The 22067-nt window shown below is 43.0% G+C and overlaps 1 protein-coding gene across 6 annotated transcripts in view; it reads right to left on the bottom strand.

Moving 5' to 3' along the window:
• Positions 1 to 12453: 12453 nt before the first annotated feature.
• Positions 12454 to 22067, bottom strand: part of ST7 (suppression of tumorigenicity 7) — a 253601-nt gene continuing 243987 nt past the window's right edge. For 2 of the 6 annotated variants that reach the window (XR_003795251.1, XM_029233721.1), the window contains 2 exons: positions 20456 to 20595; positions 12454 to 12849 (listed from right to left, as the gene is read on the bottom strand). Coding sequence is in view for 5 of the 6 variants with exons in the window: in XM_029233721.1 (XP_029089554.1) it covers positions 12754 to 12849; positions 20456 to 20595 (236 nt within the window). In the remaining variant the exon portion in view is untranslated. Of the gene's footprint in view, positions 12850 to 18614; positions 19640 to 20455; positions 20596 to 22067 lie in introns of those variants that run through there. The other 4 variants (XM_029233723.1, XM_029233719.1, XM_029233720.1 and 1 more) reach the window with 2 other exon arrangements.

Genomic DNA, 22067 nt, shown 5'->3' with positions numbered 1-22067 from the left:
TACTGTTTTCTATAGCAGCTGTACCATTTCACATTTCCACCGAGAGTGTACAAGGGTTTCAATTTCTCTGTATCCTCTCCTACAATTGTTTTCTTTTGTTTGTTTGTTTTTGATAATGGCCTTCCTAACAGGTGTGAGATGATATCTTGTTGTGGGGTTTTTATTTTGTTTTTTATTCCATTGGTTTTGAATTGCATTTACCTGATGCTGAACATCTTTCCATACACTTGTTGGCCATTTGTATGTCTTCTTTAAAGAAATGTCTATTCAAGTCCTTTGCCTATTTTTAAGTCAAGTTATTAATTTTTTTGCTATTAAATTGTATGAGTTCCTTATATATTTTGGATATTAACCCCATTATTGGTTATATAGTTTGCAAATATTTTCTCCCATTTCATAGGGTTGCCTTTTCACTTTGTTGATTGTTTCCTTTGCAGAGCAGAAACTTTTCAGTTTGTATAGTCGCACTTGTCTATTTTTGCTTTTGTTGCTTATGGTTTTGGTGTCATATCCAAGAAATCATTGCCAAGACCAACATCATGAAGTTTTACCCTGTGTTTTCTGCTAGGAGTTTTGCTGTTTGAAGTTTTACTTTTAAGTCTTTAATCCATCTTGAGTTGATTATTGTGTATGGTGTGAGATAAGTGTCCAATTTAATTCTTTTGCATTGGATAGCCAGTTTTCTCAACAACATTTGTTGAAGAGACTATCTTTTCCCCATTGTGTATTCTTGGCAAACTTGTAGATAATCAGTGGACTGTATATGCATGGGTTGATTTCTGGGCTTTTAATTCAGTTCATTTGGTCTATATGTCTTTCTTTATGCCAGTATGATACTATTCTAATTACTATAGCTTTGTGGTATATTTTGATATCAGGATGTGTGATGCCTCCAGCTTTGTTCTTCTTCCTCAAGAATGTTTTGGCTATTTGGGGTCCTTCATAGTTACATATGAATTTTAGGATTGTTTTTTCTCTTTCTGTAAAAATGCCATTGGGATTTTGATAGGGATGCACTGAATCTGCAGACCACTTTGGGTAGTATGCACACTTTAACAATATTAAATATTCCAATTCATAAATATGGGATGCCTTTCTATTTATTTGTGTCTCCTTTAAATTTTTTTGTAGTTTTCAGTCATGTCTTTAATCTCCCTGGTTAAGTTTATTCCTAAATATTTTATTATGGTAAATGGGATTGCTTTCTTAATTTCTTTTTTGGATAGTTCAGTTTAGCCTTCCAGACTCCTTATATGTCTTCCAGTTCCAGAAGTCTGTGGTTTATAGTAGGATATGCGCTATGGGTGAGATGTGGGGAGCAAGCAGAAGATCTGGGATTTCTGAGGAGTCCCAACCTCACACCTTTCTTTAGGCTGGTCTTGTACTTTACTACTCACACATGAAGAGAGTGACTACTCTACAGGTGACGACTGTAAATTGGTTCTGAACACACACGACAAAATGTCTCTATTCCAACTACCATTGTACAATAGATGCCAGTGCCCAAGCCATGAACCCTGGGATCTTAAGTTCTTACATAGTACACCTTGGGAAGAAAACACTTCTAGGATTCTAACCACCACCCCCTTTCCTGCCTCCTTCCTTCGGCTCAGCATTTATTGACCAGTACCAATGCAAACACTCTGATAAACACTGGGAATACAAAGATGAATAAGTTAATAATCTGACAGGAGGATAGAGAGAGACATTAAAATATGAAGTTCTGAGTGTAGTCATAATGTTGTCAATAGAGGGACATTTTTTGAAAAAGCTTCCTATACATGACAGGCAAATCAAATCAGGATTCAGGTATTTCATAGGAGAGATGAAGAAAGCATTCTGGAGAGACAAAATTGAAACTAATATCTCAAAGCTTGGTTCAGGCCTTTCTGTGGCAGAAAACTGGCTGTGGGATGTGAGCGCTCCTAATTTTTGAAAATCCAAATGTGCTTTTCAAGTATCTGGTGAGACCTTTCTGAACTAAAACACATCTAGAGATATTTTTGAAGGCAAATATACACAAGTCCTGAAAATTCACACGTATGAAAACGTTTCTTACTGAGTCCCAAAAGGAGCTTGTTTGTGCTGCTGTGGATGCCGTGGGGCCCCTCGGGTGTGAGGCCGCATCCATGGATATAATCGCAGTGGAGCAAGACAGAGAAATGAGGGCCTGGAGCAGCTGTCATGACTCATATTCTCTGTTTTTATTTGGATCATGTTGGAAAAGCAGGTGGATTAACTGAATGACCCTTTAAGGCATGTCTGTGGCTGTGGTGGCCAGTGATCGTTGGCCAATCTCATTTGATATTTTGATTATAAAGTAGGCGATTAAAGCACCTACTTACCTACAGCTTGGCTATTTTTAGACTCTAACATTTTCTGGAGTCCAAGGCCCTGTGCAAATATGGGCAAAGATGCTCAAGGGAGGTGAGGAGAAAGAGAGGGGCCCTTCATAGCCCTTAGGTACGAAACTTTAGGAGCAATGCCACTGATCCCCCTCCTGGTGACAGCTGCAGGCACATCAGAGCCGAGCCAGGGACTGCTCAGCTAATTGAAGTGCCCTGTAGGTTCTCTTTGCCCTCAAGAACCTTTCTGATAAATAGCTCTTGACCAGCTCCTTATATGGCTACAGACAGCCCCAAGAGGTTGAGATGTATTTTAGACACAATTGGATTCTCATTTCTCAAGGGTCTCAGGCCTTCGCCTTTGCAGCTGAGGGAGACAGCAGCGGCCTCCAGAGGCTCTCGTGCCTTGGCCCCGTGGCAGTCACTTTTCCTCTGAAGGTTCCCCTTATCTTGAAGAAGAGAGCTGCCTGGCGCTCATCACACTGTGTTGGGCAGCGGCTAAGATAGTTTGAAAGAAGGCATGTGGGGAAATCAGAACTGGCAAAGTTTCACAGGAGAAAAGTGGCTCTTGACTTGTTCACCTTTTGAGAGCCTTTGGGGCCCACTGAGAATAGTCTCATAAGCCCCCTTGGGTACGACATGCTGGCTGTCCAATTGTGTTTGTTCACTCCTCAGAAGAGCCACACCCAAGAGGAGGGTTACTGATGTTGCCTGGCGTCAGGTACCACGTGAGAACCCCAACCCAGAGACTGCACGTGAGGACTTTTTCCCCAGAAGACTGTGGCCCTTACCACAGTCACAAGCTCACAAGCATGAGCACAATGGATTTTTTCTTGTTCATCGATGGAACTCAAGGCATAATATATGTTGAGGAAATGGATGAATGGAGCAAAGGAAGAAGCCGGCAGCTCATGAGAACTTCGTGCTTGGATAAAAATATGCTGTCATTGTGGATTTATTGAACTGATTAAAGATTACATGCTGTGAAATCCCAAAAACACTGTCTATTAACGATGCTACAACACAATGCTTAAGAGCATGCTAGCCACAGAAGACAAAACCTTGGTGGCTGTAGACAACAAAAACTCATTGACGTTAATGCTGCAGAAGGAAAGATACTGTGGCTTTTTGCCAGTGGTCTTGATGGATTCTGGTTCAACCACCTCCTGCGTCCCTGATCAGTGCAGCAAACCATCCACAGAAGGCCACGAGCTCCCAAACAGCTGCCACTGTCTAACCTCCCCTCCGGAAAGCTCTAGAGAAAAATACTTTCCACCTTCCCCAGGTAGACTTTTCTTACTGGAAGGCACATCTTCCCTGAGGAGTATAAAAGTGGAGAAGAAAACTTCCAGGAAAATCAAGGAGCCAGGAATAAACAGACAACGCCCTCAGGCTCCACTCAGGACAGCCCATATTTAATGTAGACCCGTAACTGCGGAGTGAGAGCTACTCAGAAATGTATACCCACGAGTGTAACGAGCTGTAATATATGAACTGATTTTGGAGTCACATGTAATATGCTTAACATAACACTGCAACCAGGGGAGCCATTTTTTAGGAATAAAACGAGGGAGAATAAATACCATTAATTCAGAATGAATGACCTGGGAGTTCCCAGTGAATGGGAGATTTTCTCGCTCGGATTCTAATTGCGGAGGGACAATCTTAGTTGTCACTAACCAACTTTTGAAACAAATAATGTAAAATATAATTTGTTAGATATAAGACCTATAGGCCTTGGGGTTGGTGAACACCCCACTTGGTGGGAACCCCAGGAGAGCGACAGTTACTGACTGGCCACCACGGCCAAAAAACCAGTTCTTAACAGGCTCTCTCAGGGGTTTTCTTGGATAACTGGAGAGAAAACAGAGCACATGAATTACGACAGCTGCCCCAATCCTTAATCTCTCCCCTCTGTTTAGCTGTGTCGATATCGATAGACAGTTAAAAGGCCCCAGGACCCTCCTGGGGGTCCATGGCCAACATTCATGGCCAGCACCAAGGGGACTCAGGAGGATACACAGAGCACCTGATGCCAGTTAGGGAGCATGGCAGGGGTTCACAGCTGCACCAGCCTGCATTGCCCCCAAATTCTGTCTAGTGGGTCTCCACCTGGTCAGTATGGATGGAATGCCCAGAGGACCACATGCCTTGTTTGTGGGATCCTCCTTCTGATTCAGCACTGATCTTGTCCAGTGTTTTCCAAAATGAATATGGTGAGATGTGTAGAGTATTCTTCATGAAAGAAGATGGTGACCTATGATCTCATGAGGAGAAGTGCTGGGTTAAACAGATTTCTTTTTCATGGGACTTCTCAGGGCTTATGACATTGTGAGTTTCCAGGAGAACGGTAACTGTCGTGATGTGTTCCAGAAAAGCATTTCACCAGACTTAAGGCTTCTCAGAATCCACTGTGGGAAACAGTGGTCTGTGCTCGCTACAGGGTTCCTCTTCCTGTTTCAAGTCCACACACAGTATTCTGCTTGTTTTTAGGCTCATATCATCCACTCTGGGAACACTTGTTCCCTGACTCCCATCACACCGCACATGGCTGGAATGTGAAGAAAAACATGAAGGCCGCCTTGTCTTTGGAGATCTGCCCAGCATCTGCCTCTTTCCGGCGTGTTTGAGAGGCGGTGCTCCCCGCTGCACTTTTCCCTGGGCCTAAAGGTCAGCTGATGGGTACTCTCCCTCGAGCTGGAGAGACCAGGTGGCAGGCAGTCAGAGGCAGGTGAGCAAGCACCCTGTGGCCACACAGCACCAAGGCCAGTGGCCCAGTGCTCAGGCCCAAACCCAGATCCTTGATTCAGCAGTTGCTCAGTGGGAGGACACGAGCACCCACCTCACACAGTGGTTTGGAGAACCCAAAGAGGCCCTGCACATCAAGGACCCGGCGTGGTATCTGACATACCACAAACACGAAAAATGATCATTCAGGGAACACGGGGTAAGAAGAGAGAACACATCCCAAAGAAAATGATAAGTGGGCAAAGTTTTTGCAAAAGCTCCTCATTAAGCTGCTGTTCTAAGAATGGAATTAATACATTTTATTTCATTTTCTTTTTTCCTGGAGTTCTATAAAAGGAGGCTCACTTTTTATTTAGCATCACTCTCTCCTCTACCCTGTCTGTCCTACCTTCCTGCCAACATTTATTAAGCTTTTATATTCTAGAATATAGAACAGCCAGTTCCAGATCCTGAGGGTGTGAAGACAAATGCCATAATATAGAACTTGAGTTCCCTGTGGTCCAGTGGGTGAGACAGGCAAGTAAATGTACAAATAATGCCGTGTGATAAATGCTACAGTTCAAGGTGCAGTGGGGATAGCATGATTCTGTCCCCAGCAACAGTAGGTCCTCAATACATTTTAACTACTTAAAGGACGGAGACAACAAATGAGTCTAATTTATACTGGATGTGAAGGTTGTCTTTGATTTGAGGGGCAGACTATCTTTCGGATGTTAATTCATATTTTCTCCCTGCATTCTCCCTTCTGTCATTTCAAGCAGCAGTCCAGATTTTGTAGTTCTTTGCCCCAGAAAACTATCCGGAAATCAGCTGAAACTGCCCTGTGTTTGGCAGGACGTGCTGCCACTGCAGAGACTGTTCTGGGTGACCTGAGGGACAGTGGAGAAGCTGAGAGGCACCAAGGGGTGGCCTGTGGGCCTGCACGCAGCACCCAGACCTCAGAAAGGGGGCAGTGAGACTCATGTGGGGAGCCTGAAGCGGGGAGGGGCGTCAGGTCCTACAGCCCGTGTGCACAGAAGCCGAGAGCCACCAGACTTCATGGACATACTTAGATTCCCTCTAAAATTGTAACCTACCACCCCCTCCCTGGACAAACACAGACCCACTTTGAAGTTTGCTTGCCTTTTGGTGACAGTCAATTGAGGTGTTCGACTCCAGAGTTTTTCTTCCTAAGTTTTTCTTCCAAGTTATTCTTCCTCAGCTTCAAGGCTGAGGATCCAAGGGACTATGAAATGGACTGGAGCTGGATGTAATAGGAGACAAGCTGGAGAAAGAGGGGAAGAGAACCTGCTTCCCTTCTGCTCTTTGCTCCTGCTGGAGAATCATAGCTATTATTCTGAAGGAGACACATTTATCAACTGCAGGTCTTCCGTCCCTTGTGCTCTCCAGAGCATTCCTGATAGAGGCCCAGTCCACCTCTGCTTGGACATTCCCATTTCAGTCAATGCCTGTTTGGCCTCAGCCATTCTTGACCTTCAAAAGCCAGAACTTCAAGACTAGCTCCTTCAAGCCCCTGTCTAGCCCCTGCCACCTCCTTTTATATTTCAATTCCTGATACAGCCCAAGCTGTCACCATAGCAGAGTAGAAGCCAAATATGTGATGTGAACTCGTCTTTGCTTGGTGAAGAGCATGGCCATGGGGAGGGGAGAATAAGAACAACAGAACAGTGGAAGTGACATAAACATGGTTTAGACATTTTAACATCACCCTGAAGGTTCACACTGAAGAAAGATGTAATTTTAAAAAAAATGTTGGAAACAGGAATCAAAAGTTTACTTGGAACTAGTACATGGGTGTGAGGTGTCAGGGTTTACTGTATTTGGGGGTATTTGCAGAGTAACATTAAAAATAAATCCCTTGAAAGCAGCAATGGAGAACCAATTCCTAGAAAATGTCCCCAAAGTGATCCCTCCTGGATAAAAAGAAACTAAAACATAAATTTCTAGAAAACAGTGGAGAACGCTTAATAGCAAAATCTATGGAACAAGAAAGCTACTTGAAGAGGAAAATTCATAGCCTTAAATACCTCCTTCTTAAAAGAATGTAAAAATGTACCAAGTACTCACCTAAGGGAATTAGGAAAATTATAGTTCTTATAAACAAGAGAAACCAGGAAGAAATAATAAAATACAAAACAAAAAGAATGCATCAGTAAATCCAAAACTTTAAGGTAAACTTTGTGAAGCTGATTAAAGAGGGAAAAAACAGAGAAAGATAGCAAAAATATACAAAATTAGGAATGAGAAAAGAAATTACCACAAATACAGGAGAGATTGAATATATAATATAAATGATATACACATGTAACTTTGTGGTAACACATTTGATGCCTAGAGAAAGCAGTAATTTCCTAGAAAACATGCAATCAGCTAAACATAAGAAGTAGAGTATCTGCACAGACCAGTCACCATTGCAGATAGTAAAAAGGTGATCAAAGACCTACCATTAACAAAGCACTAAAATCAGATGTTTCATGTCTGAGTTTTACCTAATCCTTGAAGAGCAGGTAATGTCAGTGTTTAATTATTCTGGGCCATATAAAAATATCGAAAGCTCCCCAATTCTTGTATAAAGACAGAATGACTTTTATACTGAAGTACTGACAAAAGAAGTTTAAAAAAAAATCAACCTTCCCATTTGGTCACATTGTGTCTTCTTGTATACACTGCTAGATCCAATCTGCTAGTATTTAATTTACAATGTTTACATTTGTATTCCAACAAACACATGTAAGGTGAGGCTATGCGACACTTATGGTCCGGCTGGGAGGAAGTGTCTTTATAGAGGAAAGCCCATCAGAATGGATTTCGATGTCCCCTTATATAGAAATAAAAGCAGAAGGCAGAAATGCAACTTGGATTCCAGTTGCCATCTTATTAAGTCAGGAACTCTGGACCTTAGGCAAGAAATGTAAGAACTGTGTAAAATCGATCACCTTAAAAATTGCTCTGATGTACTGGTTGCTCTCATTCTGCCTCTCCATAGGTTTGCAAAAAAACCTTAAAAAGACCTGAATGCTTGTGCTCAGGGGCAGCAAAGCAAGGCAAGTGCTGGGAAGACAGCACCCTCCCTGGCATCCCGGCCCAGGGAGGTCAGAATGGCAAGAGTGAGTCATGGTTGCTCTCAGAGTTGAGCACAGCAGCTGAAGGGAGAGGTGGAAGAAAGGAATAAGCTCACGTGATTAGCTCCTCTCCTGGACCACGGACTCATTCCCTCCAACAGCCCCTTATCCCCCCTTGTGTCTTCATTCTGTCACCATCTTTTCTCCACCTTCGCGGCTCCCATTCACTCCCTGTACCCGTCAAAGCCTAACTTCTGCCTCCCCTCTCTGTGGAAATGCTCTAGTCCTCATTGCTAAATTCACAAGGTGCTTTTAAATCCTTGTGTTACATTTCTTTGCTGCATTTCCTGCAACTGGGGTTTCCAACAACAACTCATGCTGGGCCATCTCCACCTACCATTGCCTATGGGCTCTCGAACCTTTCATTTAAGACTTATCGCAATCTAGTCCAAACTCAGGTCGAAATCTTTTTTGACTTTGGTTTCCCCATCTGTTAAATCAAATAATTGTATTAAATAATTACTACTTTTTCTTCCAGCTCCAAATTCCAATTCTAAGGCTTCCCTGGTCCTTTTCTGCTGGAACCAATCTCTCTACTCTGAACATGAATAAAAATTTATTCGTACCTATCACATACTGCATCAATTTGCTCAACACATCATTTGAGCATCCACTCCAGGTCAAGAGTTGTGCTGGGGGACGAAGAGGTAAAGAGGCAAGCAAAGCAGACACAGCCCCTGCTCCCAAGAGCAGTACCACTAGATGTGGATATAGGGGTTCAACCTCTTCTGAGATAGTTTACTAAGAGCAGCAGCCAACTGCACATGTCCCCCATGGCTTTGCACAAAGGAGGTAGGGAGAAAAGTTTGCCCAAAGCACGAAAAGCCCTTGTGCACCTAAACCTTACCTGCCTGCTTGACTCTGCTCTTCGATGAAGACCAGGAGGTGGCAGGAAGTCCAGCTGCGAAGGGGACGTGGTGTGGTGCTTTCCCGAACACTGCCTATTGCAACGCTCATGGGGAAAGATTCAGGATTCTAAACAAAAGGGAAAATAAGCCATGTAAAGGACAGTCCTTTCTTTTTACAGCACCACATTGAGATTTTGAATAGAGGTACTTTTCACTTCAGATAGAGGAGTCAAGGTTATTTATTTTTCTCTTTTGCTTAAGTAAAAAGAGATGTTTGATCATGCACCATGATCAAGTGGGGTTTATCCCAGGTATGCAAGGATTCTTCAATATACGCAAATCAATCAATGTGATACACCATATTAACAAACTGAAGGATAAAAACCATATGATCATCTCAACAGATGCAGAAAAAGCTTTCAACAAAATTCAGCACATATTTATGATAAAAACCCTCCAGAAGGTAGGCACAGATGGAACTTACCTCAACATAATAAAGGCCATATATGACAAACCCACAGCCAACATGGTTCTCAATGGTGAAAACCTGAAACCATTTCCATTAAGATCAGGAACAACACAAGGTTGCCCACTCTTACCACTATTATTCAACATAGTTTTAGAAGTTTTAGCCACAGCAATCAGAGAAGAAAAAGAAATAAAAGGAATCCAAATTGGAAAAGAAGAAGTAAAACTGTCACTGTTTGCAGATGACATGATACTATAGATAGAGAATCCTAAAGATGCTATCAGAAAACTACTAGAGCTAATCAATTAACTTGGTAAAGGATCAGGATAAAAAATTAATGCACAGAAATCTCTTGCATTCCTATACACTAATGATGAAAAATCTGAAAGAGCAATTAAGGAAACACTCCCATTTACCACTGCAACAAAAAGAATGAAATACTTAGGAATAAACCTACCTAAGGAGACAAAAGACCTGTATGCAGAAAACTATAAGTCACTGATGAAAGAAATTAAAGATGATACAAACAGATGGAGAGATATACCATGTTCTTGGATTGGAAGAATCAACATTGTGAAAATGACTCTACTACCCAAAGCAATCTACAGGTTCAATGCAATCCTTATCAAACTATCAATGGCATTTTTCACAGAATTAGAACAAAAAATTTCACAATTTGTATGGAAACACAAAAGACCCCAAATAGCCAAAGCAATCTTGAGAAAGAAAAACAGAGCTGGAGGAATCAGGCTCCCAGACTTCAGACTATACTACAAAGCTACAGTCATCAAGACAGTATGGTACTGGCACAAAAACAGAAATATAGATCAATGGAACAGGACAGAAAGCCCAGAGATAAACCCACGCACATATGGTCACCTTATTTTTGATAAAGGAGGCAAGATTATACAATGGAGAAAAGACAGCCTTTCAATAAGTGGTGCTGGGAAAACTGGACAGCCACATGTAAAAGAAGGAAATTAGAACACTCCCTAACACCATACACAAAAATAAACTCAAAATGGATTAAAGAACTAAATGTAAGGCCAGACACTATCAAACTCTTAGAGGAAAACAGAGGCAGAACACTCTATGATATACATCACAGCAAGATCCTTTTGACCCACCTCCTAGAGAAATGGAAATAAAAACAAAACTAAACAAATGGGACCTAATGAAACTTAAAAGCTTTTGCACAGTAAAGGAAACCATAACTAGACAAAAAGACAACCCTCAGAATGGGAGAAAATATTTGCAAATGAAGCAACTGACAAGGAATTAATCTCCAAAATTTACAAGCAGCTCATGCAGCGCAATATCAAAAAAACAAACACCCCAATCCAAAAATGGGCAGAAGACCTAAACAGACATTTCTCCAAAGAAGATATACAGAGTGCCAACAAACACATGAAAGAATGCTCAACATCACTAATCATTAGAGAAATGCAAATCACAACTACAATGAGGTATCAGCTCACACCAGTCAGAATGGCCATCATCAAAAAACCTACACACAATAAATGCTGGAGAGGGTGTGGAGAAAAGGGAACCCTCTTGCACTGTTGGTGGGAATGTAAGTTGATACAGCCACTATGGAGAACAGTATGGAGGTTCCTTAAAAACTAAAAATAGAACTACCATATGACCCAGCAATCCCACTACTGGGCATAGACCCTGAGAAAACCATAATTCAAAGAGTCATGTACCACAATGTTCATTACAACTCTATTTACAATAGCCAAGACATGGAAGCAACCTAAGTGTCCATTGACAGATGGATGGATAAAGAAGACGTGGCACATATATACAGTGGAATATTACTCAACCATAAAAAGAAATGAAATTGAGTTATTTGTAGTGAGATGGATGGACCTAGAGTCTGTCATACAGAGTGAAGTACGTCAGAAAGAGAAAAACAAATACCGTATGCTAACACATAATATATGGAATCTAAAAAAAAACAAAAAAAATGGTTATGAAAGAACCTAGGGACAGGACAGGAATAAAGACGCAGATGTAGAGAATGCACTTGAGGACACGGGGTGGGGGGAAGGGTAAGTTGGAACGAAGAGAGAGAGTGGCATGGACTAATATATACTACCAAATGTAAATTAGATAGCTAGTGGGAAGCAGCCGCATAGCACAGGGAGATCAGCTCCGTGCTTTGTGATCACCTAGAGTGGTGGGATAGGGAGGGTGGCAGGGAGACGCAGGAGGGAGGAGATATAGGGATATATGTATATGTATAGCTGATTCACTTTGTTATAAAGCAGAAACTAACACACAATTGTAAAGCAATTATAATCCAATAAAGATGTTAAAGAAAGAAAAAAAAAGAGATGCTTGGCAGGTGTGACTCATGTAGAAGGCTTTCAAAGATGGTGAAGACAAACGACCACTATGGTTCAGATCATGGAAACACTCAGAGAACGCTCACACGCAAGCAACAAGAATGAAAACATGATAAAAAAAAATGACCCTTATGAGAAATCATTTAAAAAATGGCAATGTTGAAAGTGATCAGGTCCTACAATAGACTATTGGCTCTGTAGCTCTCATCAGAACTTTTTTCTCACGACAAGTTTTCAGAAAGCAGAAGTAAAATGATTCCTAGAACCACAGTGCTGAGTTCTATTCCGTGAGTAGAGTCTCTGAATTGGAACAACCTGGGATGGCACATACATTTCGTTTCATTCATGCTTCCTGTCATTCATGCTGGAAATTTCTTTTGTGCATTTAGCCTATGAGGACATACAGTTTGGGGCTGAAAAAGATGGTACTTTTTAGCCAAAGAGAGTCTGTTTTCTAAGCTACCAACCGTAGGGGTGCCGAGGGCCTGGTGAAAGGAGTTCCATTAGCATAGAAAACCATTGTGTTGCACTGAGCAGATTTGGGGCCTTAGTAAATTAAATGTAACCTGTAGGTTTATTTGGACACCAACAGTTTTAGGGCTGGAAGACACAACTGGTTGCTGCAATACACAAAAGTTTATTTTTGACTTATTTCTTTTCTGAAAGCAAAATATAATAGAACTGAACATCAATGAATTTTGTACAACAAAAACAGCTTTTAATATGGAACAGACAGTCCATGAAGGTTTTAAAATCTCGGAATGGCTTCCCTTTTTCAAAGTCATGCTTTCTTGCAGTCCACAAGGAGTTGGCACGAAGAGATGGTGGCAGCCCACTGGGTGAGGTGAGTGGAAGAACGGGTGGGCTTCCCTAGATCCTAGTCAGCTGGTGCCATAGACTGGATGGGAGGATGCTTTCCACTTTCTCCATGACAAAGTTTAAGGGGGCAAACAAAGTGCTGAGGAACTGTGAACAAACGAGAAAAGCAGAGAAGTCAGGAGAAATCTTGTTCAAGACATCAAAACGAACCTCTCCAACTCATGCTTTCATCTTACATCTCTGCATTATAAAAAGCTTCCAAAGGCTAAGATTTCATATTTATGTTTGTAGGAAACATTGGTTGATGAACAAACCTACATTCCAGCTTCTGCACCCGCCCCCCTGGCTCTGATGGATGAGGGGGAGAAGTATTGGCTGACAGGCCCTTCACTCCTCTGACAGCTGCCCACAGTTCTGAGGCCTTCCAACCAGACTTCAGGATCTGAGGGCTGCCCATGGAGATGACCAGTGCCATCAAAAGGGACTGACAGATGGATGGCAAGTGAGCAGAAGAGTTAAAAAAATGGTGACAACTTCTCCACCTACTTGCCTAGTTATAGAACTTTAAGTGGAAAAGGCAACAACAGAAAAAAAAAAGTCCAGTTTGTCGTATGGTTGTGAATTGCTTTGGGATCCTATTGTCTCCCAAACACCTGCAGCCCATGTTCTTTTCTGAACTACCTGCTTAGTGGTGAGCACCATGGGAGCCTTGGGGAGGGCAGCAAGCTGGCCAGTCCATGGACGACACGTCCTTGTGGAAAAGGTGCTGCTCTGAGGAGAGCTTTGGGATCTCTTTCGTTTGGTTACTGAATTCCTTTCTGTTTTTCACGTAGAGAATAATGCTTATTATCTGTGCCTTTTAGGAAAGTCAGGCGTCTTGCCTGAGACTCATTTAACATAATCTCAAATCTGTTCTGATTATGTTCTCGTGAAGAATCAGCCTCCCTCCACAAGCCATCCAGCATCTGGCAGAAGAGGTGCCCTAACCCAATCAGGCACAAGACGGGTGTTTGGATGGGTTTCCTTGCTCTCTGTTCAGAACCAAGGTATCGTCTCACTAGGGTTCAATGTCTGGTTCTTGTACTGTGGAGTCCTTTGTCCCAATCCCTTGCCCATAGCACAGCACAGTCTACACTACCAAGAATTTCCCACAGAAGTGTGCTGTAGGACATGAGTACATACGCAGAGGGGGAACATGGTCTGAGGCCAGACAAATTAGTAGACCTGCATGCAGTGAAGTTAAAACAGTCTCCTCTACTGGTCATATGTTCTATGGATTGCGGGTCCTCAAGAAGGGGTATGGTAGGCAAGTTCCCCAAATTTACATGACCTCAGAATCTGTCCTTCTTCTTCTTCTTTTTTTTTTAAACAACCAGTAGAATGCAAACTGGGAAGGCCTGTACCACATTATGGCAGGACCATCAAGTGCGAGATTTGTGTAACGAAAACTTGAGAGAGTATAAGGTTCGGAACCCTTCTCTGTACTGCATCTTTTACATCAATTGAATATATTTACTCAGTAAGGCACTTAAGTACTGGGTGAGATATAAAAGCGTCTAGGACAAAAGTCCCACTGTCAGGAAGCTCAAAGCCTAGGGGTTGGGGAAGGGAGCCACTAAGACCTGTACCCAGCAAAGTAACAATACCAGGCAGACCATGACAGAGTAGAAGATAGACGCACAAACAAAACACCAGGAAGGTTCGGGAAAGGGAGAGAATCCATTTTGTCGAAAAGAACAGGAAAAACTGAAAATGAGGTGACTGAAATAGTCCCCAGTGGATGGCTGGGGTATGAAAAGACAGAGATGGGGTAAGAATGGTAAGGAAAGAAATGTGAGCAGGTGGGCCTTCCAGGCTCAATAAACAGCTGGAACAGAAAGGGGAACGCAGCTGGTATGACTAGAAGAGATGGAGGTAGAGTTCAAAAGCAACTAGCATAACTCTGGGGAGGGCCTTGAGTGCCAGGCTGTTAAGGAACTTGCAGTTAAGAAAAAGGCAGCCACGTTAGTACTTGAGTGAAGGTAGGATGGCTCTTTCCTCAAGTGGGTGTTAGATATAGGGCAATGCCTGGCAACCTTCTGAAATTATCCTTGGTTGGGTGCACAGTACCACATGGGATGCACACCCTACTTAATGGACTGCCTGTCCTTTTCAGTTTAGAGCTGGATGCGGTTGGAAGGCATTGTGGGAGATACTAGGCCCAGGAATGAGTAATTACTGCCCGAGCTGCCCCTGAAAGAGTTTGTAAAATCCTAGTTCTGAGAGGATGACATGGAACAAGTCTACTGATTGTATCAGACCGACATGATAAAACTGTAGAATTAAAAATATTTACACATAACATTTATTCATTTGTTTGTAATCAGAGATTGTCAAGGCTCCATAACACACAGCATTTGCCTATAATACTCAGCTCCATAAAGAGGAGCTAGGTGCTGAAGTAGTCTGGATGAACCGAGGATCCTGACAGTGGCAGGAAGATGAGGCCCAATGAACAAGGTGATTTTGCTGGTGAAGTTATCATATCCTGCAAACCTAATCCAAAACCGATTTATAACCACCGAAGTTGTGACTGAGGTGGGAACAAGTGATGCATTAGCGTGAGCCAGTGTGGTTAGATGATAGGAATCGCTCAAAGTCTACACCCTGGGCGACTTCATACACTAAACGGGGGGACACCAGGGAGCCTCAGCTTGGGTAGCAGAATGAATGGAGATGTTGTTACAAAGCTGGTTCAAGATAAAGGCCTGTCTGTTTGCTTAGTTTTGGTCACTGACCTGACTTGGATAAAAAGCGTAAAAGGGAGGCCTCTGGAACTTAAGGGGCAGGCCTCGCCCAGTTTGTGGTCTGTAAATGCCCCTCTTTCCACCCTGCGCAGCAAGATGCAGTGAGCCCTGGCCCCCTGGACACACCTGTGCTTCTCGACCAGGTTCCACAAGAGAATTAACTCCTAATACCTCCCATGTATGTGATCATTTACTGCTCTCCCTCATATCTAGAATGTTCTATCCTTGGGACAATTGAGAAAAGAATGCCTTGAACCCTTTCCTAGAGATCCTAATTCTCTCGCAGCACCCCAGTTGTGATGCGCACCCTTTGTTGCTAGGTTACCTTCCTCCTTAGCAGCGCTCTCCGAGACCTCCTCCCCAACCCTCGCCCACAAGGAAGAAGCAGCAAAATGTAATGGGGTGCCTGGAAGCGTTAAGCCCTTTTCATTTAGTAACCAAAGGTCAGTGGCTTGCTTCTGACATTAAACAAAGAAAGTTTGGTGGAACAAGCTTTGTTTACTTAGGATGTTTCTTTGCACGTCTGAATATCAGTCAACACTTTTTGGCCGAAGACTCAACCAATGCACATAGAGAAACAACAGTTTCACTTAGGGACTTGGGAAATTTTATTGCCTGAAAAGTTAAGTCTGAATGAGCAACACCAGGCAACCCTGGAACAGCTCATCTGTCTCAATGTCCAAAACTTCTGTCCTGGGGGCAGACATACACGGTCCAAAATGCACCATAATTCAATCAGTGTCTTGTGGTGAGAAAAAACAACTGAACTAATAAAAAAGAGAGAGCAACACTTCAATCGCCTGATCCTCCTTTTCCCCGAAACACCGTTATTTAGAAGAAGGTCATGGCTCGCAACGTGCTTCGTTAACGTTTGAAACGCCTCTGCTTATCTGAATAAGTTCCAGGTGCCCTACTGCAATCAGACAATTGACATCTCACTGTGATCAATATCAGGCTTCAAAGAGGTCAGGGCGTATAAGTTGAAGACAAGAGTCAGAAGTCAGGGGGCTGGATCTCAGGGAAGGAGAGAGACCAGAGGAGGAAAGACAGGGCCCTTCAAACAGAAGAGGTCAGCATGCTGACCTTCCCACATTCTGTGAGGGGCTGGGTTTGGAATGATCACTTATTTATATGAGCAACCTTATCTTGGTAACCAAACATTCTAGGAAGAGTTAGTCCTAAGTCATTGAGGTAGATTAGATTAGGCGGAGAGAGTTGAAGCCTCTCATTTTACTATTTTCCAGTGGCTCACACTTGGCTGCGGGCTTCCTTACTGGCTGCATATCAACATGTAAACACACTGGAGAGTTCCCAAGCTGCACGCAGCCTGGCGGGTGGCAGTGCAATCTCTCTCCATCTACTGAGTCATTATCCCAGGGACATTATCTCAGGCGAGGTCTGAGAAAATCATTTTCACAAGCTGCAAATGGTTGCAGGCAGCCTATAGGGCAGCTGTGATAACCTGTGGGGGGCTTCACGAGGGGCCTGATGAAGTGACAAGAGTGAAAATGTGGAGAAGACTCCGGAGCAGTGGGGGGAAGGAGGAGGGAGATGGGGCTTGTCTCCTTCAGGCCATCCATCTTCCTTCCCCATGAAATCTCTCCAGACGTTTTAGTACTGCTAAACCTTAATGAAGGGCAAGATGAATGTGATCCTCCAGACAGAGGTTTAAAAGCAAATTTATCTAAACTACTTTTGAAAACTATGAGTAGCTGACCAAACTACCACACCTTGGTAGAGTATAAAATATGAGGATCATAAAGGTAAATTTATATTTTATTTAATCATCTGGTCCTTGACTCAAAAACAAAGCTTTGGGAACATTAAATGAGGAGAGTGGCCCTTGGTCTAATATCCATAACGAACACATCTCTGTGATATTCTGGAGGCTACACAGCCTTACCTAGAGAACACCCAGCCGTATTCTATGGACTACCCTCCATTCCTCCCAGGCCTCTCCCTGGGCGACGCAGTTTCAGGCAGTTCAGTACAGGGGCTCTCAGCCCTGGCTGCATACCCAAATCACTAGGGGGGCATCTGAAAACTCAGATGCCCAGGCTGCATCCCAGACCAACTAAGTCAGAGTGCCCAGGATTGGGAGATCAGGCACCTGTAATTTTTAAGCTCCCTAGATGATTTCAAGGAGCAGCCGGGGTGAAACTGCTGGTTCCTAGAAACCTGTCACCTCAACAGCTCTGACGTCGCACCATGCACCTGCAAACGGCTGCTCAAAGGCTGGCTTTTTTGAGACCAGTGTTCTTTGGAGGAAATGGTCCTCAACCCCCATCCTTAGAATCGGTGGGGAGGCGGGGCTTGTTTAAAAACGCAGATTCCCAGGTGCTAACACTCAAGGCTCTGAACTTCCGGTGGTAGGGCCAGGTGAATTTTATGCACACTAGGGGCTGAGAATCACTGTCCTGATCCTAAATTCCCACCAAGAGCTGCTTGTTAGTTCAATGAAGAATGACATTGTCTAATGTTGTAAATGTATTCTTATTTTAAATTTTACTACGTGACACTCTAATCTACTCAGACTTTTGGTAACTGCTTTAACTCAAAGGTTGGCTTGGGAATAGAAGCAAATAATGAATAGCATAGGCTCATAAACTAGGGAGCATCCAAGGAGGCAGCTTGAGTGATGCTGGGTTCAGGAATCGTATCATGTACAGAAGACTTAAGGAAATTGAAGACATTCTGCCTGAAGAAAAGAGAAGGTAGTAAGTTAGAGGTGAGAGGTGGCCATGAATATATTAGTTGCCTCAAGAAATTGCAAGAGGAAGTAGAGTTGTTCACTACAGTTTTGGAGAGTAGAATAGGAAATAAGTGGAAATTAAAGGAAGGCAGATTTTATCAGGATCAAGAAGAGTTCTGAGTGATCCAGTACTGAAATGGGCTTCCACGTTGAACAGGTGAACACTCCATCGCTAAAAGTATTCCAGATGAGTCTAAGTGACCTTCATCAAGTTACTGTTGAAGGCAATTTAAGGTCCATTTCAACTCTGTCTGTGATCATAATTATAAAAGAAGAGAAGAAATGCTAAGCTGTATCTAATTTTTTACACTGATTCTTTCTGCAGAAACCACTACCATTTATTTATTTAATAATCATTTATTGAAAACCTACTATGTGCAAGGCACTGTGCAAAGCTTTGGGGATACAGAGATGAGGAAGACACAGTCCTGCTCACAAAGAGCTCACATTCTACAAGGGGGTCAGACAAGTTTTTAACAATTATAATACAGTACAATAAACGTAATATAGGTATTCATGGAATACTGTGGGAGCTGAGAGGAGAAACATCTAACTCAGCTTGGGAGAAACTTAGAAAGGAAGCTGAGTATAAAAGAATGAAGAGGTGTTAGTAGGCTGTACAAGTGCTGATGATAATGGGGAAGGGCATTCCATGCAGAGCAAATAGTACGTGCAAAGGCACCGAGGCTCACAAAAGCATCTGGGAATGGTAAGCAATTCACTGTGGCCCAAGACCAGTGTCTGTGCAAGAGTTGGGAGAGAGATGAGGCTGAAGAGGAAAGCAAGGGCCAGATCATAAAGGACCCTGTATGCCATGCTAAAGATCTGGGACTTTATCCTGATGCTGGTGGGAAACTACTGGAGAAATTCAAGCAGGGAAGTGACATGCTCAGACTTGCAATTTAGAAAGATCATTCTTTTGTCAGTATGAAAGAAATACTGGCAGAGGATAAGACTGGAAGCAAGGAGACCAGTTAAGACTCTTGCAGGTGTCCAGGCAAGAAATCACAAAGATCCAAACTAAGAGACAGCCATGGGAGAAGAAGGAAGGGAAGAAGAGGTGAATTACATTTACCGAATGCCTAGTGGCTCAGGAGGTTAGAGCCGACAGACTGTGAAAGCCAAGACAGACAGGATATAAGGAGTGAGAGAGGGAAGAGTTTGGGAGGGCTGCTGAGTTTCTGGCTTGAGTAACTGGGTGGATATCAGTGCCACTGGCGGAGATCAGGAATACAGGAGAAGGAGCAGTTGTGGTGGTGGGGGAAGAAGGGTGATGAGTTCAGTTTTGAAAATGATGAGATTGAGGTGCCGGTGGGATTTCCAGTTCATCTTCAACACGCATGAAAATACTCTTGCAATTCCAGTCCCTGAACTCTGCCGAGCAGAAAATGTCAATCATCTGGAAAGGGATTAAATCAACCCAGCCAAGTTAGAAATCATCCTTGCTGACTCCACTCGCCTTGAAATCAGAATGGAGTTCCAGGGAAACAATTGATATTCTTTTCCTTATTCCTTCTGTTTGAAACTCCTTTGTGGCAAAATCAGTAAACTTATCCTCACTGCATGTGCAAGCTGAAATGGTCACTTTTCATCAAGGAAACAATGGTTCTTGGTTGTCAATGCAGATGGCTTTTCTTATTAAAGCTCTTCTCCATAACCCTCTTTAAAGACCCTTAATGGATTTCCATACTTCTAAATATCATATCTGTATACTTCTTAATACTACATACCCTTCACACCCTCTCAGTTCATTCCCCAAACAAGCCATTTAATTTGTAGACATTAGAACTTTTTAAATTTAAATCATCTTTGAAAATGTAAATTCTATCTTTCTTGAAGGAAAGACCTACAATATCTAAAGATTAGAAATGATGTCATTCAATTTATACAAAACTGAAAAACCTCCCAAGTATTTTTCATTTGCTAGGATTCCCTTAATTCTTTAATTCTTTTAGACCTCATGCATTCTTTTAGGGGAGCTGCTGAGAATTTTTGTGTCTGTGAAATAGGCAAGGCATGCAGTAACAAACAAGCTACACTTTCTCATTCTGACCCTCAACCCTTGATCTCACCGATGATAATGAAAATTGAACAGTATGCAAAGGATCAATACAAGCACGTCCACTTCTACACAACACTCCCCTCTTTCTCTTATGCTGCTTCTCTTGACTTTCCCTGCCCCTTGCCTGCAGCCTCCCCCTTGGCAAATACTCACAGCTTTCGCAAAGACCCCCATGAGTTCCGGGAACTGATGTGTCAGGAGGGCCAGCATGGCTGTGAAGGAACACAATCCAGCAGTAAAGAGGATAAAGAAGGGAAGCTCCTTTTTTGGGTAAACTGAGACTTCATGGAAAGCTGTGGAGAAGATCAAAAAGGAAGTGTTAGGGCTGCAGTAAAATGCATTCTCAGGGAATTTCTGTAGGTGGGACTGACTCTGCAGAGCTTTGGCTCAAGCCTGCTGGAAATGAAAAAGGTAGGGCCCTGGAACGAAGAAGAGCCCACATTTCAGCCAGCCTTTGGTGGCCTATCTGCTTCTCCCAAGTCCACGTTCAACCTTCAGAACTCTATCTAGGGCATGATAGGGCTAATTTGGGGATGTCACACACTCATGGGCAGGGACAGTAACACTATCTATGCCTAAAATACAGTATTTCTTTTGCAAATGCAAACACAAATAAAACAAAACTTTATTCAAATTATAAAACACATGTTCATTGAACAAAACCTGGAAAATCCAAAGTCAAAAAATCAAAATCCTCTCTCTAGGTTTTCACTTTTCCTGTAATTTTTAAATCATTGTGATAGGGTGATCTTAGTGTATCTTGTATTTTTTCCTGGTACAATCTAACTATGTCAGTGGAGGGTGCCACCCTGATAGAGAGACATCCAGCGAGGACCATCCATCCAACAAAAATGGGAGATTTTAGAGCCTTTCATAACTTTTAAATTTCGAGTGGTCCGCACAGACAGAAAAGCAACTAAGGCTGGCCCAGTGGAGGGGAGCCGTGAGGCTGTGTGTGAGCTACACTGCCACTCAAACCAAAAGATTCGAGGGGCTCCATCTTCCTCAGGAAATCCAAGGTCTCAAGTCTTTCCTCGACCTTTCAGCTCTAAGCAGTAATCCACTCTGCTGAAACTGAGGGTGTAGAGGGCCAAGGAGGGACAAAGTACAAACGAGCACATGCACCTGAATCCGGGGATGTCAACCTGCTAGGATTCTTCATGGGTGGACGTGTGCTCAGGACCACCGTGGACACTACACCACTCGCGTGCAGCACGCAGGTAACATGTAAAGCCACCCACCCCATCCTCACCCTCAGCACCCAACGATTTTGAGGGGAGACCAGACTTGAACCACTGCATGCAAATAAATAAACGTGAGCCATAGTTTTCTATTCCAGGACTGTAAAGATTATTCCTAGACAGTTTCTTTTAAGAACTGTAATCTTGTTCTAATAGTGAATCTATCCCCATGGAAACATGATTGGACTCAATTAAAACACTGTAAAAGTGTACTTTTCAGAAAACTGCCTTTCTTACCAGAAACTGTAAATGTTAACAAGGATCTCCCTGAAGGGGGAGTCAAAAGGTAAAGCATGGGCCCATCACAGGGATTTCTGAAATCAAATCTAATGCAGAGTGAGGCACCCGACGCTTTTCCACAATAAACTCAGATGGTGAGGAACCACACCCCTCTGAGGTCTCCCAGCTCCCGAGGTAACATGTCTCCCAGCGGGTCTGTCCTGCAAAGAAATGAGAGAGCTGCCTCCCGCTCTTTCAACCTGAGACGGCAGCCTTGTTTTGCACCCACTACGTTGGAGATTTAC

This window comes from Monodon monoceros, unplaced genomic scaffold (assembly GCF_005190385.1).
Source record: "Monodon monoceros isolate NGI ecotype Baffin Bay Population unplaced genomic scaffold, NGI_Narwhal_1 Super_Scaffold_2, whole genome shotgun sequence".
NCBI classification, from domain to species: domain Eukaryota; kingdom Metazoa; phylum Chordata; class Mammalia; order Artiodactyla; family Monodontidae; genus Monodon; species Monodon monoceros.
The sequence above is the reverse complement of the archived record's forward strand: the minus strand, read 5'-3'. Positions and strand labels throughout refer to the sequence as shown.